Source organism: Rhopilema esculentum, chromosome 14, assembly GCF_057945365.1.
Source record: "Rhopilema esculentum isolate cy_ngs chromosome 14, ASM5794536v1, whole genome shotgun sequence".
Lineage (NCBI taxonomy): Eukaryota > Metazoa > Cnidaria > Scyphozoa > Rhizostomeae > Rhizostomatidae > Rhopilema > Rhopilema esculentum.
Window position 1 is genome coordinate 10,797,749 of NC_142828.1, and position 19,430 is coordinate 10,817,178.

General features: G+C 41.8%; 1 protein-coding gene across 4 annotated transcripts in view; it reads right to left on the reverse strand.

The window, feature by feature from the left end:
* Positions 1–19,430, reverse strand: part of LOC135696395 (uncharacterized) — a 145,362-nt gene that overhangs the window by 45,393 nt on the left and 80,539 nt on the right. For all 4 annotated transcript variants that reach the window (XM_089112298.1, XM_089112299.1, XM_089112301.1 and 1 more), the window contains 23 exons: positions 18,732–19,313; positions 17,876–18,478; positions 17,056–17,634; positions 16,078–16,671; positions 15,376–15,945; positions 14,583–15,173; positions 13,677–14,258; positions 12,821–13,423; positions 12,001–12,579; positions 11,023–11,616; positions 10,321–10,890; positions 9,528–10,118; positions 8,622–9,203; positions 7,766–8,368; positions 6,946–7,524; positions 5,964–6,557; positions 5,262–5,831; positions 4,469–5,059; positions 3,563–4,144; positions 2,707–3,309; positions 1,887–2,465; positions 901–1,494; positions 199–768 (listed from right to left, as the gene is read on the reverse strand). In XM_089112298.1, coding sequence (XP_088968424.1) covers positions 199–768; positions 901–1,494; positions 1,887–2,465; positions 2,707–3,309; positions 3,563–4,144; positions 4,469–5,059; positions 5,262–5,831; positions 5,964–6,557; positions 6,946–7,524; positions 7,766–8,368; positions 8,622–9,203; positions 9,528–10,118; positions 10,321–10,890; positions 11,023–11,616; positions 12,001–12,579; positions 12,821–13,423; positions 13,677–14,258; positions 14,583–15,173; positions 15,376–15,945; positions 16,078–16,671; positions 17,056–17,634; positions 17,876–18,478; positions 18,732–19,313 — 13,485 coding nt within the window. The remainder of the gene's footprint in view (positions 1–198; positions 769–900; positions 1,495–1,886; positions 2,466–2,706; positions 3,310–3,562; positions 4,145–4,468; positions 5,060–5,261; positions 5,832–5,963; positions 6,558–6,945; positions 7,525–7,765; positions 8,369–8,621; positions 9,204–9,527; positions 10,119–10,320; positions 10,891–11,022; positions 11,617–12,000; positions 12,580–12,820; positions 13,424–13,676; positions 14,259–14,582; positions 15,174–15,375; positions 15,946–16,077; positions 16,672–17,055; positions 17,635–17,875; positions 18,479–18,731; positions 19,314–19,430) is intronic.

Below are 19,430 nucleotides of genomic sequence, written 5' to 3' on the forward strand. Positions count from 1 at the left end.
AAAACAAAGAAAAAATTACATTCATGCAACATGCATCACATGCTATTGAATATGTGAAGAGAGCAGGTTAAAGTGTAGCAATAAGTTCTTTTCGTAACCAAATGCAACATTCACGAATAAACGAATAAAGACATATGACAGAGGATGCTTTATTGCAGTCAACTGACTTATGTACTTGCGTATGTTAAGGAAACTTGCCTTTCTTGCAACCCTCACTAGAGACATTTTGAACAAACGAGCTTGACTTGAGCTTATCAAAATCCGCTGCAAAGAAGAGATTGCTTTCAATTCCTGCTATTCTTCTTAGTTCATCTGGCTTTACACCTCTGCCGATTCCAATGACAACCAGTCTTATTCCTTGGTCGCGCAGCTCTTTTGCAATAGTATCTGGATTTTCAGCACCAGCGTCTTGAGTTTGCGAACCATCAGTTAGAAGGAACACCAATTTGGGCGCGTCTTCTCGAGCACCAACCATGAGCTTTTCCTTGGCAAGGCGAAGAGCCTTATCGATTCTCGTTGTATAACCCATGAGTGGAATACTATCGATCGCCTTATTGAAGTCATCTATATTCTTGAATTTGTCGACGGGGATGCTCAGCTCTGCATGGTAACTAAACGTAATCACACCGGCACGGCTTCCTGCTTCTGATATACCGAATGATTTTGCAAGTTCTTTGACAAATTCCTTTTCTTTGTCATATTCACGGCGCAGACTTCCGGAAGAGTCGAGAATGAAACCAACATTTGCGACGTTCTTGCATTTAACAACTAAACGAATAAAACAAAAAGAAACGGTTGTTTAAATAATATTTTAAAAGGCTTCCAGTGTCGATTGAAATACAAAATTCGACAAAGCATAGGTATACCCCTAAAATAAATGGCTGAATTCGCCATTCTTACCACTTTCTTTACATGCACTCTTTGCTATGGCCTCTACAAGCGTTCTCTCTCTCAGTTCATCGAATCGCTCCACATAGAATATGTCAGTTGGTGACTGAACTAATTTGTTTAGAAGCTCTTTATTTGCGTCTTTGCCTGCTACCAAAACAAGTAATTTAATTCCGGCTTCATGGTAGCGACTTGCTGCTAAAGCTAGAGAATTGCCATCAGCCTTGTCCAAATACATTGCAGTCGTTATCACCGTCAGGATCTGAGGAACGTCCAGCCTGGCCCCGTTCGAATCGTTAAACAGTTCGTCATACGCTGCCAACAAAGCCTTATCTAGTCGATTTTTGCCCCCCACGGCTGTCATTTTGTCTACAGCAGCCTCGAAGTTTGTCATACTTTCGTGCTCTCCCAGCCGTATAGCTAGTTTTGGCACATTTCCTGTTACAATAATACCTGCGTGAGCGTTCTCCTTGCTGACTTTGAAGCTGCCAACAACAGCATTAACGAAAGCCTTTTGCCTGCTTTTCGCTGAATCATCAATGCTTTCCGAGCCATCAAAGACAAAGCCAAGATCAGCACGTATTTCACATGCAAACGGCTTTGCAGCTGAAAAAGAAGCAGCAAAGGAAAACGTCAACTTCATCGATGTAGTTTACAATTTTCACCAACAAAAGGAAATACTGCAACATATTTGACAATGGAATAACACAATGAAGCAAACAGATCGGTTAGAATTAAGTACTAGACGTGTTCAGGGAGTCAATCAAGCAAACAAAGTCAAATTTTATTTTAACAGTGCTAAAATTTCGCAAAGTCGAAGCAGAGTGTGTGATTCATCGTACACATTAAGCAACTCCTGTTGAAAGAGAATGCAACAACTAATTACAAATTTTAGGCTAAATATATATATATATATATATATATATATTAATGTATGTATAAACGTATAAATACTGTTTATTAAAAAAAATTTGAAATGGTAGATTCAGTGGACTTACCCTGCTCACAGCTGCTTTTTGAGACACCATCTATGAACTTGTTGGACATGAGCTCGTCAAAGTTTGATGCCTGATAAACATTAGATGCCTTACCAGCCAAGCTTAGCAATTCTTGCTCGTTTACTTCCTTCCCAATTCCTATTACAATCAATATTACCCCACTGTTTCTTATTTGGTCAGCTATAAGTGCGGGATCTACCGCATCAGCGTCTTTGGTCTGTGACCCGTCTGTGAGGAGAACGAGAAGCTTGGGAATGCCATCGCGGCCACCATTTCCTTTGCTGAACATTTCGTCCCTTGCCATCTTCAAGGCTTTGTCGATCCTCGTCGTTCGGCCAAACATTGGGAGACTATCAACTGCATTCATGAACGTACGCGCATCCTGGTGCTCATTCAGCTTGACACTATGCTCTGTGTGCCAGCTAAATGTGATGATGCCAGCTCTACTTCCATTTGGTGATATATCTAAGCTTTCGGCAAGCCTTTTTACGAATTCTTTCTCTTTGTGGTATTCGCGCCTCAGACTACCAGACGAATCGACGACGAAACCTACGTCCACTAGATTCTTGCATACTGGACCTACAGGCAAAACAAGACAAACAATAATGAACAGTGCACTTTGCTGAACACTAACACTAAGATATTGGCAAAAGAAGGGCATGGTTGTTTGCAATGGTTGCCGCCTACAAGCTCTTTTCGTTGCCTTTACTCACTTAATTTATAAACGTACGTACTCTCAAGTAGAGGGCATGGCTGAATGTCTGGTCAAGCAACTCAAGCAACTTGAAAACTACATTTTACATCAAAAATAACATCATACCCTTTATGCATGAAGCAGTAGCAACTGCATCGACGAAGGCTCCTGAAGAAAGCTGATCAAAATCGTTTGCAATGTAAATATCATTTTCAGATTTGACAGCTCTCAGCAACTCCTCCTTTTTCACATTTCCTCCCACCCCCACAGCTAGAACCTTGATCTTTGATTCGTGCAGGGGCAGAGCTGCCTGCAGGAGTGCCTGTGCTCCAGCATCTTTAGACTGCACTCCGTCTGTCAGCAAAACTATCACTTGTGCTGCTTCAGGTCTCATACCATGTTCTGGCTTGAAAATACCGTCGAAAGCAAGCTCAAGCGCTTTGTCCATTCTCCTATCTCCACCAAGCAGCACAAGGTTGTCTACAGTCTCTTCAAAGTCTTCAAGTCTCTTTGTGTCAGAAAACTTCATGCTCACTCGACTGGAGTTGCCAAAAACAACGATACCTGCACGAGTTCCGTCTGCAGACAGATCGAAGCTTCTTGCCATCTCCTTTACGAAAAGTTTTGCCTCATCATAGTGCGTTGCCATACTTTTTGACGAGTCGACTACGAAAGCAATGTCTACCCTCGACTTACACATGTTCAACCCAGGATCCGCTAATGGTACAGCTGTCGAAAAGGAAAGTAAAAATATTATACCTGGCTGTATTTGAGTACAAATTGCGTATTCTGCTCTAGTTACGAGCTTCAATGGAAACATGTACAAAGTATGTATCACAAGTTCAAGGTAACAATGCCAACTAACAAGGTAATTGCCATTCGAAACAGTTTCTCGACTAGATATGAAAGACAATCTCCTATCTACAATCTACAATTCAAATTTCAGTTACACTAAAAACAGGCTGCACCCTTAGTTACACACCTGAACGGCAAAACATGTCAGCGACCTTGTTTACGAACGGAGCAGAATTGAGTTGTTTGAAGCCCTTAGCAAGGAAGACGTTGGAACTATCTCCTGCAATTTGATTTAACTCAGGTGGGTCTACTCTTCTTCCTATGCCAATGACAAACGTCTTAGCGCCAAACTGCATGCGAATCTCCGAAGCAATTGTGGCTGGGTCAACGGCATCTTGATCTCTTGTTTGTCGACCATCTGTTAGCAAGAAAATGATTTTCGGCAAAACACGACCAGCGCTTGTAGACTGCTGGAAAAGTTTGTCTTTGGCCAGTGTGAGAGCTTTATCAATCCTAGTCGTGTAACCCATAAACGGAAGTTTATCTACAATCTCATTGAACTGTGCAGTAGTTCTAAAATCTGATAGTTTGACACTGAGCTCAGCATCGTAGCTGAATGTGATAATGCCGGCTCTGCTTCCACCTTCTTCGATTCCTACAGAGTCGGCTAGAATTTTCACAAACTCTTTCTCTTTGCCGTAGTCTCTCCTCAGGCTTCCAGACGAGTCGACAATGAATCCAATTTCGGCAGCATTGATGCAAGGCTCAACTACAAAACAAATCGTATGCCATTCAGAATTTGCAATGAAAGTGAGAAGAAAAAAATGGCAACTGTATCTTGAGCACATTTAACGATGTCCAGCCTTTCATCAAAGTTTTGTGTAACTTTCAAAGTTTCAGCAAACCCGATGGACACATCATAACAGGTTTGACAAATCAAATGGGCTTTTAACCGTCAGCTATGAGAGTTATACCGACCCAATTTAATAATAATATGCCTTTTGCTGGTATTGAAAAACAGGACACACTGTATTCAAGGCTTGCTCAAACGCTAACACAATATTTGACATATTATTTGCATAGAGAAACTCACTGGTTTGCAGGCAAGCAGATCCGGTAATGCCGTCAACAAACTCTGTAGATTTCAGCTGCTCAAAGTCTTTGGCTAAGTACAAGTCGTCTTGTGATTTTACCAAGGTGCGCAGCTCAGCTGGGTTAACACCTCCGCCAATACCGACAACGATTACCTTGATATCGGCATCGTGGAATTTTTGAATGATTTGCGAAGGTGACACCGCATCAGCATCTTTAGTCTGCTCACCATCAGTAAGTAGAACAAGTATCTTTGGAACTTTAATCCTCATTCCATTTCTTTCGCTAAACATTTCATTGTAAGCCGTCCTCAATGCTTTGTCGATACGAGTAGTGCTTTTCATTAGAGGCAGATTATCAACAGCTCTACCGAAACCATCTGCATTGTTGTAATCCGAGAACTTGATACTCAGATCAGAATGATAACTGAACAACACCACTGCGACATGACTACCTCTGTCAGAAACATCAAGGTTTCTTGCAACGAGCTTTACAAACTCTTTCTCTTTTGCGTAATGACGGGCCAGACTGCCTGACGAGTCGACAATGAAGCCAACATCGGCTACAGCTTTACATTCTACACGATCCTCAGCTGGAAAACAAAGAAAAAATTACATTCATGCAACATGCATAACATGCTATTGAATATGTGAAGAGAGCAGGTTAAAGTGTAGCAATAAGTTCTTTTCATAACCAAATGCAACATTCACGAATAAACGAATAAAGACATATGACAGAGGATGCTTTATTGCAGTCAACTGACTTATGTACTTGCGCATGTTAAGGAAACTTGCCTTTCTTGCAACCCTCACTAGAGACATTTTGAACAAACGAGCTTGACTTGAGCTTATCAAAATCCGCTGCAAGAAAGAGATTGCTTTCAATTCCTGCTATTCTTTTTAGTTCATCTGGCTTTACACCTCTGCCGATTCCAATGACAACCAGTCTTATTCCTTGGTCGCGCAGCTCTTTTGCAATAGTATCTGGATTTTCAGCACCAGCGTCTTGAGTTTGCGAACCATCAGTTAGAAGGAACACCAATTTGGGCGCGTCTTCTCGAGCACCAACCATGAGCTTTTCCTTGGCAAGGCGAAGAGCCTTATCGATTCTCGTTGTATAACCCATGAGTGGAATACTATCGATCGCCTTATTGAAGTCATCTATATTCTTGAATTTGTCAACGGGGATGCTCAGCTCTGCATGGTAACTAAACGTAATCACACCGGCACGGCTTCCTGCTTCTGATATACCGAATGATTTTGCAAGTTCTTTGACAAATTCCTTTTCTTTGTCATATTCACGGCGCAGACTTCCGGAAGAGTCGAGAATGAAACCAACATTTGCGACGTTCTTGCATTTAACAACTAAACGAATAAAACAAAAAGAAACGGTTGTTTAAATAATATTTTAAAAGGCTTCCAGTGTCGATTGAAATACAAAATTCGACAAAGCATAGGTATACCCCTAAAATAAATGGCTGAATTCGCCATTCTTACCACTTTCTTTACATGCACTCTTTGCTATGGCCTCTACAAGCGTTCTCTCTCTCAGTTCATCGAATCGCTCCACATAGAATATGTCAGTTGGTGACTGAACTAATTTGTTTAGAAGCTCTTTATTTGCGTCTTTGCCTGCTACCAAAACAAGTAATTTAATTCCGGCTTCATGGTAGCGACTTGCTGCTAAAGCTAGAGAATTGCCATCAGCCTTGTCCAAATACATTGCAGTCGTTATCACCGTCAGGATCTGAGGAACGTCCAGCCTGGCCCCGTTCGAATCGTTAAACAGTTCGTCATACGCTGCCAACAAAGCCTTATCTAGTCGATTTTTGCCCCCCACGGCTGTCATTTTGTCTACAGCAGCCTCGAAGTTTGTCATACTTTCGTGCTCTCCCAGCCGTATAGCTAGTTTTGGCACATTTCCTGTTACAATAATACCTGCGTGAGCGTTCTCCTTGCTGACTTTGAAGCTGCCAACAACAGCATTAACGAAAGCCTTTTGCCTGCTTTTCGCTGAATCATCAATGCTTTCCGAGCCATCAAAGACAAAGCCAAGATCAGCACGTATTTCACATGCAAACGGCTTTGCAGCTGAAAAAGAAGCAGCAAAGGAAAACGTCAACTTCATCGATGTAGTTTACAATTTTCACCAACAAAAGGAAATACTGCAACATATTTGACAATGGAATAACACAATGAAGCAAACAGATCGGTTAGAATTAAGTACTAGACGTGTTCAGGGAGTCAATCAAGCAAACAAAGTCAAATTTTATTTTAACAGTGCTAAAATTTCTCAAAGTCGAAGAAGAGTGTGTGATTCATCGTACACATTAAGCAACTCCTGTTGAAAGAGAATGCAACAACTAATTACAAATTTCAGGCTAAATATATATATATATATATATATATTTATGTATGTATAAACGTATAAATACTGTTTATTAAAAAAAATTTGAAATGGTAGATTCAGTGGACTTACCCTGCTCACAGCTGCTTTTTGAGACACCATCTATGAACTTGTTGGACATGAGCTCGTCAAAGTTTGATGCCTGATAAACATTAGATGCCTTACCAGCCAAGCTTAGCAATTCTTGCTCGTTTACTTCCTTCCCAATTCCTATTACAATCAATATTACCCCACTGTTTCTTATTTGGTCAGCTATAAGTGCGGGATCTACCGCATCAGCGTCTTTGGTCTGTGACCCGTCTGTGAGGAGAACGAGAAGCTTGGGAATGCCATCGCGGCCACCGTTTCCTTTGCTGAACATTTCGTCCCTTGCCATCTTCAAGGCTTTGTCGATCCTCGTCGTTCGGCCAAACATTGGGAGACTATCAACTGCATTCATGAACGTACGCGCATCCTGGTGCTCATTCAGCTTGACACTATGCTCTGTGTGCCAGCTAAATGTGATGATGCCAGCTCTACTTCCATTTGGTGATATATCTAAGCTTTCGGCAAGCCTCTTTACGAATTCTTTCTCTTTGTGGTATTCGCGCCTCAGACTACCAGACGAATCGACGACGAAACCTACGTCCACTAGATTCTTGCATACTGGACCTACAGGCAAAACAAGACAAACAATAATGAACAGTGCACTTTGCTGAACACTAACACTAAGATATTGGCAAAAGAAGGGCATGGTTGTTTGCAATGGTTGCCGCCTACAAGCTCTTTTCGTTGCCTTTACTCACTTAATTTATAAACGTACGTACTCTCAAGTAGAGGGCATGGCTGAATGTCTGGTCAAGCAACTCAAGCAACTTGAAAACTACATTTTACATCAAAAATAACATCATACCCTTTATGCATGAAGCAGTAGCAACTGCATCGACGAAGGCTCCTGAAGAAAGCTGATCAAAATCGTTTGCAATGTAAATATCATTTTCAGATTTGACAGCTCTCAGCAACTCCTCCTTTTTCACATTTCCTCCCACCCCCACAGCTAGAACCTTGATCTTTGATTCGTGCAGGGGCAGAGCTGCCTGCAGGAGTGCCTGTGCTCCAGCATCTTTAGACTGCACTCCGTCTGTCAGCAAAACTATCACTTGTGCTGCTTCAGGTCTCATACCATGTTCTGGCTTGAAAATACCGTCGAAAGCAAGCTCAAGCGCTTTGTCCATTCTCCTATCTCCACCAAGCAGCACAAGGTTGTCTACAGTCTCTTCAAAGTCTTCAAGTCTCTTTGTGTCAGAAAACTTCATGCTCACTCGACTGGAGTTGCCAAAAACAACGATACCTGCACGAGTTCCGTCTGCAGACAGATCGAAGCTTCTTGCCATCTCCTTTACGAAAAGTTTTGCCTCATCATAGTGCGTTGCCATACTTTTTGACGAGTCGACTACGAAAGCAATGTCTACCCTCGACTTACACATGTTCAACCCAGGATCCGCTAATGGTACAGCTGTCGAAAAGGAAAGTAAAAATATTATACCTGGCTGTATTTGAGTACAAATTGCGTATTCTGCTCTAGTTACGAGCTTCAATGGAAACATGTACAAAGTATGTATCACAAGTTCAAGGTAACAATGCCAACTAACAAGGTAATTGCCATTCGAAACAGTTTCTCGACTAGATATGAAAGACAATCTCCTATCTACAATCTACAATTCAAATTTCAGTTACACTAAAAACAGGCTGCACCCTTAGTTACACACCTGAACGGCAAAACATTTCAGCGACCTTGTTTACGAACGGAGCAGAATTGAGTTGTTTGAAGCCCTTAGCAAGGAAGACGTTGGAACTATCTCCTGCAATTTGATTTAACTCGGGTGGGTCTACTCTTCTTCCTATGCCAATGACAAACGTCTTAGCGCCAAACTGCATGCGAATCTCCGAAGCAATTGTGGCTGGGTCAACGGCATCTTGATCTCTTGTTTGTCGACCATCTGTTAGCAAGAAAATGATTTTCGGCAAAACACGACCAGCGCTTGTAGACTGCTGGAAAAGTTTGTCTTTGGCCAGTGTGAGAGCTTTGTCAATCCTAGTCGTGTAACCCATAAACGGAAGTTTATCTACAATCTCATTGAACTGTGCAGTAGTTCTAAAATCTGATAGTTTGACACTGAGCTCAGCATCGTAGCTGAATGTGATAATACCGGCTCTGCTTCCACCTTCTTCGATTCCTACAGAGTCGGCTAGAATTTTCACAAACTCTTTCTCTTTGCCGTAGTCTCTCCTCAGGCTTCCAGACGAGTCGACAATGAATCCAATTTCGGCAGCATTGATGCAAGGCTCAACTACAAAACAAATCGTATGCCATTCAGAATTTGCAATGAAAGTGAGAAGAAAAAAATGGCAACTGTATCTTGAGCACATTTAACGATGTCCAGCCTTTCATCAAAGTTTTGTGTAGCTTTCAAAGTTTCAGCAAACCCGATGGACACATCATAACAGGTTTGACAAATCAAATGGGCTTTTAACCGTCAGCTATGAGAGTTATACCGACCCAATTTAATAATAATATGCCTTTTGCTGGTATTGAAAAACAGGACACACTGTATTCAAGGCTTGCTCAAACGCTAACACAATATTTGACATATTATTTGCATAGAGAAACTCACTGGTTTGCAGGCAAGCAGATCCGGTAATGCCGTCAACAAACTCTGTAGATTTCAGCTGCTCAAAGTCTTTGGCTAAGTACAAGTCGTCTTGTGATTTTACCAAGGTGCGCAGCTCAGCTGGGTTAACACCTCCGCCAATACCGACAACGATTACCTTGATATCGGCATCGTGGAATTTTTGAATGATTTGCGAAGGTGACACCGCATCAGCATCTTTAGTCTGCTCACCATCAGTAAGTAGAACAAGTATCTTTGGAACTTTAATCCTCATTCCATTTCTTTCGCTAAACATTTCATTGTAAGCCGTCCTCAATGCTTTGTCGATACGAGTAGTGCTTTTCATTAGAGGCAGATTATCAACAGCTCTACCGAAACCATCTGCATTGTTGTAATCCGAGAACTTGATACTCAGATCAGAATGATAACTGAACAACACCACTGCGACATGACTACCTCTGTCAGAAACATCAAGGTTTCTTGCAACGAGCTTTACAAACTCTTTCTCTTTTGCGTAATGACGGGCCAGACTGCCTGACGAGTCGACAATGAAGCCAACATCGGCTACAGCTTTACATTCTACACGATCCTCAGCTGGAAAACAAAGAAAAAATTACATTCATGCAACATGCATCACATGCTATTGAATATGTGAAGAGAGCAGGTTAAAGTGTAGCAATAAGTTCTTTTCGTAACCAAATGCAACATTCACGAATAAACGAATAAAGACATATGACAGAGGATGCTTTATTGCAGTCAACTGACTTATGTACTTGCGTATGTTAAGGAAACTTGCCTTTCTTGCAACCCTCACTAGAGACATTTTGAACAAACGAGCTTGACTTGAGCTTATCAAAATCCGCTGCAAAGAAGAGATTGCTTTCAATTCCTGCTATTCTTCTTAGTTCATCTGGCTTTACACCTCTGCCGATTCCAATGACAACCAGTCTTATTCCTTGGTCGCGCAGCTCTTTTGCAATAGTATCTGGATTTTCAGCACCAGCGTCTTGAGTTTGCGAACCATCAGTTAGAAGGAACACCAATTTGGGCGCGTCTTCTCGAGCACCAACCATGAGCTTTTCCTTGGCAAGGCGAAGAGCCTTATCGATTCTCGTTGTATAACCCATGAGTGGAATACTATCGATCGCCTTATTGAAGTCATCTATATTCTTGAATTTGTCGACGGGGATGCTCAGCTCTGCATGGTAACTAAACGTAATCACACCGGCACGGCTTCCTGCTTCTGATATACCGAATGATTTTGCAAGTTCTTTGACAAATTCCTTTTCTTTGTCATATTCACGGCGCAGACTTCCGGAAGAGTCGAGAATGAAACCAACATTTGCGACGTTCTTGCATTTAACAACTAAACGAATAAAACAAAAAGAAACGGTTGTTTAAATAATATTTTAAAAGGCTTCCAGTGTCGATTGAAATACAAAATTCGACAAAGCATAGGTATACCCCTAAAATAAATGGCTGAATTCGCCATTCTTACCACTTTCTTTACATGCACTCTTTGCTATGGCCTCTACAAGCGTTCTCTCTCTCAGTTCATCGAATCGCTCCACATAGAATATGTCAGTTGGTGACTGAACTAATTTGTTTAGAAGCTCTTTATTTGCGTCTTTGCCTGCTACCAAAACAAGTAATTTAATTCCGGCTTCATGGTAGCGACTTGCTGCTAAAGCTAGAGAATTGCCATCAGCCTTGTCCAAATACATTGCAGTCGTTATCACCGTCAGGATCTGAGGAACGTCCAGCCTGGCCCCGTTCGAATCGTTAAACAGTTCGTCATACGCTGCCAACAAAGCCTTATCTAGTCGATTTTTGCCCCCCACGGCTGTCATTTTGTCTACAGCAGCCTCGAAGTTTGTCATATTCTCGTGCTCTCCCAGCCGTATAGCTAGTTTTGGCACATTTCCTGTTACAATAATACCTGCGTGAGCGTTCTCCTTGCTGACTTTGAAGCTGCCAACAACAGCATTAACGAAAGCCTTTTGCCTGCTTTTCGCTGAATCATCAATGCTTTCCGAGCCATCAAAGACAAAGCCAAGATCAGCACGTATTTCACATGCAAACGGCTTTGCAGCTGAAAAAGAAGCAGCAAAGGAAAACGTCAACTTCATCGATGTAGTTTACAATTTTCACCAACAAAAGGAAATACTGCAACATATTTGACAATGGAATAACACAATGAAGCAAACAGATCGGTTAGAATTAAGTACTAGACGTGTTCAGGGAGTCAATCAAGCAAACAAAGTCAAATTTTATTTTAACAGTGCTAAAATTTCTCAAATTCTAAGCAGAGTGTGTGATTCATCGTACACATTAAGCAACTCCTGTTGAAAGAGAATGCAACAACTAATTACAAATTTTAGGCTAAATATATATATATATATAAATTAATGTATGTATAAACGTATAAATACTGTTTATTAAAAAAAATTTGAAATGGTAGATTCAGTGGACTTACCCTGCTCACAGCTGCTTTTTGAGACACCATCTATGAACTTGTTGGACATGAGCTCGTCAAAGTTTGATGCCTGATAAACATTAGATGCCTTACCAGCCAAGCTTAGCAATTCTTGCTCGTTTACTTCCTTCTCAATTCCTATTACAATCAATATTACCCCACTGTTTCTTATTTGGTCAGCTATAAGTGCGGGATCTACCGCATCAGCGTCTTTGGTCTGTGACCCGTCTGTGAGGAGAACGAGAAGCTTGGGAATGCCATCGCGGCCACCGTTTCCTTTGCTGAACATTTCGTCCCTTGCCATCTTCAAGGCTTTGTCGATCCTCGTCGTTCGGCCAAACATTGGGAGACTATCAACTGCATTCATGAACGTACGCGCATCCTGGTGCTCATTCAGCTTGACACTATGCTCTGTGTGCCAGCTAAATGTGATGATGCCAGCTCTACTTCCATTTGGTGATATATCTAAGCTTTCGGCAAGCCTCTTTACGAATTCTTTCTCTTTGTGGTATTCGCGCCTCAGACTACCAGACGAATCGACGACGAAACCTACGTCCACTAGATTCTTGCATACTGGACCTACAGGCAAAACAAGACAAACAATAATGAACAGTGCACTTTGCTGAACACTAACACTAAGATATTGGCAAAAGAAGGGCATGGTTGTTTGCAATGGTTGCCGCCTACAAGCTCTTTTCGTTGCCTTTACTCACTTAATTTATAAACGTACGTACTCTCAAGTAGAGGGCATGGCTGAATGTCTGGTCAAGCAACTCAAGCAACTTGAAAACTACATTTTACATCAAAAATAACATCATACCCTTTATGCATGAAGCTGTAGCAACTGCATCGACGAAGGCTCCTGAAGAAAGCTGATCAAAATCGTTTGCAATGTAAATATCATTTTCAGATTTGACAGCTCTCAGCAACTCCTCCTTTTTCACATTTCCTCCCACCCCCACAGCTAGAACCTTGATCTTTGATTCGTGCAGGGGCAGAGCTGCCTGCAGGAGTGCCTGTGCTCCAGCATCTTTAGACTGCACTCCGTCTGTCAGCAAAACTATCACTTGTGCTGCTTCAGGTCTCATACCATGTTCTGGCTTGAAAATACCGTCGAAAGCAAGCTCAAGCGCTTTGTCCATTCTCCTATCTCCACCAAGCAGCACAAGGTTGTCTACAGTCTCTTCAAAGTCTTCAAGTCTCTTTGTGTCAGAAAACTTCATGCTCACTCGACTGGAGTTGCCAAAAACAACGATACCTGCACGAGTTCCGTCTGCAGACAGATCGAAGCTTCTTGCCATCTCCTTTACGAAAAGTTTTGCCTCATCATAGTGCGTTGCCATACTTTTTGACGAGTCGACTACGAAAGCAATGTCTACTCTCGACTTACACATGTTCAACCCAGGATCCGCTAATGGTACAGCTGTCGAAAAGGAAAGTAAAAATATTATACCTGGCTGTATTTGAGTACAAATTGCGTATTCTGCTCTAGTTACGAGCTTCAATGGAAACATGTACAAAGTATGTATCACAAGTTCAAGGTAACAATGCCAACTAACAAGGTAATTGCCATTCGAAACAGTTTCTCGACTAGATATGAAAGACAATCTCCTATCTACAATCTACAATTCAAATTTCAGTTACACTAAAAACAGGCTGCACCCTTAGCTACACACCTGAACGGCAAAACATGTCAGCGACCTTGTTTACGAACGGAGCAGAATTGAGTTGTTTGAAGCCCTTAGCAAGGAAGACGTTGGAACTATCTCCTGCAATTTGATTTAACTCGGGTGGGTCTACTCTTCTTCCTATGCCAATGACAAACGTCTTAGCGCCAAACTGCATGCGAATCTCCGAAGCAATTGTGGCTGGGTCAACGGCATCTTGATCTCTTGTTTGTCGACCATCTGTTAGCAAGAAAATGATTTTCGGCAAAACACGACCAGCGCTTGTAGACTGCTGGAAAAGTTTGTCTTTGGCCAGTGTGAGAGCTTTGTCAATCCTAGTCGTGTAACCCATAAACGGAAGTTTATCTACAATCTCATTGAACTGTGCAGTAGTTCTAAAATCTGATAGTTTGACACTGAGCTCAGCATCGTAGCTGAATGTGATAATGCCGGCTCTGCTTCCACCTTCTTCGATTCCTACAGAGTCGGCTAGAATTTTCACAAACTCTTTCTCTTTGCCGTAGTCTCTCCTCAGGCTTCCAGACGAGTCGACAATGAATCCAATTTCGGCAGCATTGATGCAAGGCTCAACTACAAAACAAATCGTATGCCATTCAGAATTTGCAATGAAAGTGAGAAGAAAAAAATGGCAACTGTATCTTGAGCACATTTAACGATGTCCAGCCTTTCATCAAAGTTTTGTGTAGCTTTCAAAGTTTCAGCAAACCCGATGGACACATCATAACAGGTTTGACAAATCAAATGGGCTTTTAACCGTCAGCTATGAGAGTTATACCGACCCAATTTAATAATAATATGCCTTTTGCTGGTATTGAAAAACAGGACACACTGTATTCAAGGCTTGCTCAAACGCTAACACAATATTTGACATATTATTTGCATAGAGAAACTCACTGGTTTGCAGGCAAGCAGATCCGGTAATGCCGTCAACAAACTCTGTAGATTTCAGCTGCTCAAAGTCTTTGGCTAAGTACAAGTCGTCTTGTGATTTTACCAAGGTGCGCAGCTCAGCTGGGTTAACACCTCTGCCAATACCGACAACGATTACCTTGATATCGGCATCGTGGAATTTTTGAATGATTTGCGAAGGTGACACCGCATCAGCATCTTTAGTCTGCTCACCATCAGTAAGTAGAACAAGTATCTTTGGAACTTTAATCCTCATTCCATTTCTTTCGCTAAACATTTCATTGTAAGCCGTCCTCAATGCTTTGTCGATACGAGTAGTGCTTTTCATTAGAGGCAGATTATCAACAGCTCTACCGAAACCATCTGCATTGTTGTAATCCGAGAACTTGATACTCAGATCAGAATGATAACTGAACAACACCACTGCGACATGACTACCTCTGTCAGAAACATCAAGGTTTCTTGCAACGAGCTTTACAAACTCTTTCTCTTTTGCGTAATGACGGGCCAGACTGCCTGACGAGTCGACAATGAAGCCAACATCGGCTACAGCTTTACATTCTACACGATCCTCAGCTGGAAAACAAAGAAAAAATTACATTCATGCAACATGCATAACATGCTATTGAATATGTGAAGAGAGCAGGTTAAAGTGTAGCAATAAGTTCTTTTCATAACCAAATGCAACATTCACGAATAAACGAATAAAGACATATGACAGAGGATGCTTTATTGCAGTCAACTGACTTATGTACTTGCGTATGTTAAGGAAACTTGCCTTTCTTGCAACCCTCACTAGAGACATTTTGAACAAACGAGCTTGACTTGAGCTTATCAAAATCCGCTGCAAAGAAGAGATTGCTTTCAATTCCTGCTATTCTTTTTAGTTCATCTGGCTTTACACCTCTGCCGATTCCAATGACAACCAGTCTTATTCCTTGGTCGCGCAGCTCTTTTGCAATAGTATCTGGATTTTCAGCACCAGCGTCTTGAGTTTGCGAACCATCAGTTAGAAGGAACACCAATTTGGGCGCGTCTTCTCGAGCACCAACCATGAGCTTTTCCTTGGCAAGGCGAAGAGCCTTATCGATTCTCGTTGTATAACCCATGAGTGGAATACTATCGATCGCCTTATTGAAGTCATCTATATTCTTGAATTTGTCAACGGGGATGCTCAGCTCTGCATGGTAACTAAACGTAATCACACCGGCACGGCTTCCTGCTTCTGATATACCGAATGATTTTGCAAGTTCTTTGACAAATTCCTTTTCTTTGTCATATTCACGGCGCAGACTTCCGGAAGAGTCGAGAATGAAACCAACATTTGCGACGTTCTTGCATTTAACAACTAAACGAATAAAACAAAAAGAAACGGTTGTTTAAATAATATTTTAAAAGGCTTCCAGTGTCGATTGAAATACAAAATTCGACAAAGCATAGGTATACCCCTAAAATAAATGGCTGAATTCGCCATTCTTACCACTTTCTTTACATGCACTCTTTGCTATGGCCTCTACAAGCGTTCTCTCTCTCAGTTCATCGAATCGCTCCACATAAAATATGTCAGTTGGTGACTGAACTAATTTGTTTAGAAGCTCTTTATTTGCGTCTTTGCCTGCTACCAAAACAAGTAATTTAATTCCGGCTTCATGGTAGCGACTTGCTGCTAAAGCTAGAGAATTGCCATCAGCCTTGTCCAAATACATTGCAGTCGTTATCACCGTCAGGATCTGAGGAACGTCCAGCCTGGCCCCGTTCGAATCGTTAAACAGTTCGTCATACGCTGCCAACAAAGCCTTATCTAGTCGATTTTTGCCCCCCACGGCTGTCATTTTGTCTACAGCAGCCTCGAAGTTTGTCATACTTTCGTGCTCTCCCAGCCGTATAGCTAGTTTTGGCACATTTCCTGTTACAATAATACCTGCGTGAGCGTTCTCCTTGCTGACTTTGAAGCTGCCAACAACAGCATTAACGAAAGCCTTTTGCCTGCTTTTCGCTGAATCATCAATGCTTTCCGAGCCATCAAAGACAAAGCCAAGATCAGCACGTATTTCACATGCAAACGGCTTTGCAGCTGAAAAAGAAGCAGCAAAGGAAAACGTCAACTTCATCGATGTAGTTTACAATTTTCACCAACAAAAGGAAATACTGCAACATATTTGACAATGGAATAACACAATGAAGCAAACAGATCGGTTAGAATTAAGTACTAGACGTGTTCAGGGAGTCAATCAAGCAAACAAAGTCAAATTTTATTTTAACAGTGCTAAAATTTCTCAAATTCTAAGCAGAGTGTGTGATTCATCGTACACATTAAGCAACTCCTGTTGAAAGAGAATGCAACAACTAATTACAAATTTTAGGCTAAATATATATATATATATATATTTATGTATGTATAAACGTATAAATACTGTTTATTAAAAAAAATTTGAAATGGTAGATTCAGTGGACTTACCCTGCTCACAGCTGCTTTTTGAGACACCATCTATGAACTTGTTGGACATGAGCTCGTCAAAGTTTGATGCCTGATAAACATTAGATGCCTTACCAGCCAAGCTTAGCAATTCTTGCTCGTTTACTTCCTTCCCAATTCCTATTACAATCAATATTACCCCACTGTTTCTTATTTGGTCAGCTATAAGTGCGGGATCTACCGCATCAGCGTCTTTGGTCTGTGACCCGTCTGTGAGGAGAACGAGAAGCTTGGGAATGCCATCGCGGCCACCGTTTCCTTTGCTGAACATTTCGTCCCTTGCCATCTTCAAGGCTTTGTCGATCCTCGTCGTTCGGCCAAACATTGGGAGACTATCAACTGCATTCATGAACGTACGCGCATCCTGGTGCTCATTCAGCTTGACACTATGCTCTGTGTGCCAGCTAAATGTGATGATGCCAGCTCTACTTCCATTTGGTGATATATCTAAGCTTTCGGCAAGCCTCTTTACGAATTCTTTCTCTTTGTGGTATTCGCGCCTCAGACTACCAGACGAATCGACGACGAAACCTACGTCCACTAGATTCTTGCATACTGGACCTACAGGCAAAACAAGACAAACAATAATGAACAGTGCACTTTGCTGAACACTAACACTAAGATATTGGCAAAAGAAGGGCATGGTTGTTTGCAATGGTTGCCGCCTACAAGCTCTTTTCGTTGCCTTTACTCACTTAATTTATAAACGTACGTACTCTCAAGTAGAGGGCATGGCTGAATGTCTGGTCAAGCAACTCAAGCAACTTGAAAACTACATTTTACATCAAAAATAACATCATACCCTTTATGCATGAAGCAGTAGCAACTGCATCGACGAAGGCTCCTGAAGAAAGCTGATCAAAATCGTTTGCAATGTAAATATCATTTTCAGATTTGACAGCTCTCAGCAACTCCTCCTTTTTCACATTTCCTCCCACCCCCACAGCTAGAACCTTGATCTTTGATTCGTGCAGGGGCAGAGCTGCCTGCAGGAGTGCCTGTGCTCCAGCATCTTTAGACTGCACTCCGTCTGTCAGCAAAACTATCACTTGTGCTGCTTCAGGTCTCATACCATGTTCTGGCTTGAAAATACCGTCGAAAGCAAGCTCAAGCGCTTTGTCCATTCTCCTATCTCCACCAAGCAGCACAAGGTTGTCTACAGTCTCTTCAAAGTCTTCAAGTCTCTTTGTGTCAGAAAACTTCATGCTCACTCGACTGGAGTTGCCAAAAACAACGATACCTGCACGAGTTCCGTCTGCAGACAGATCGAAGCTTCTTGCCATCTCCTTTACGAAAAGTTTTGCCTCATCATAGTGCGTTGCCATACTTTTTGACGAGTCGACTACGAAAGCAATGTCTACCCTCGACTTACACATGTTCAACCCAGGATCCGCTAATGGTACAGCTGTCGAAAAGGAAAGTAAAAATATTATACCTGGCTGTATTTGAGTACAAATTGCGTATTCTGCTCTAGTTACGAGCTTCAATGGAAACATGTACAAAGTATGTATCACAAGTTCAAGGTAACAATGCCAACTAACAAGGTAATTGCCATTCGAAACAGTTTCTCGACTAGATATGAAAGACAATCTCCTATCTACAATCTACAATTCAAATTTCAGTTACACTAAAAACAGGCTGCACCCTTAGTTACACACCTGAACGGCAAAACATTTCAGCGACCTTGTTTACGAACGGAGCAGAATTGAGTTGTTTGAAGCCCTTAGCAAGGAAGACGTTGGAACTATCTCCTGCAATTTGATTTAACTCGGGTGGGTCTACTCTTCTTCCTATGCCAATGACAAACGTCTTAGCGCCAAACTGCATGCGAATCTCCGAAGCAATTGTGGCTGGGTCAACGGCATCTTGATCTCTTGTTTGTCGACCATCTGTTAGCAAGAAAATGATTTTCGGCAAAACACGACCAGCGCTTGTAGACTGCTGGAAAAGTTTGTCTTTGGCCAGTGTGAGAGCTTTGTCAATCCTAGTCGTGTAACCCATAAACGGAAGTTTATCTACAATCTCATTGAACTGTGCAGTAGTTCTAAAATCTGATAGTTTGACACTGAGCTCAGCATCGTAGCTGAATGTGATAATACCGGCTCTGCTTCCACCTTCTTCGATTCCTACAGAGTCGGCTAGAATTTTCACAAACTCTTTCTCTTTGCCGTAGTCTCTCCTCAGGCTTCCAGACGAGTCGACAATGAATCCAATTTCGGCAGCATTGATGCAAGGCTCAACTACAAAACAAATCGTATGCCATTCAGAATTTGCAATGAAAGTGAGAAGAAAAAAATGGCAACTGTATCTTGAGCACATTTAACGATGTCCAGCCTTTCATCAAAGTTTTGTGTAGC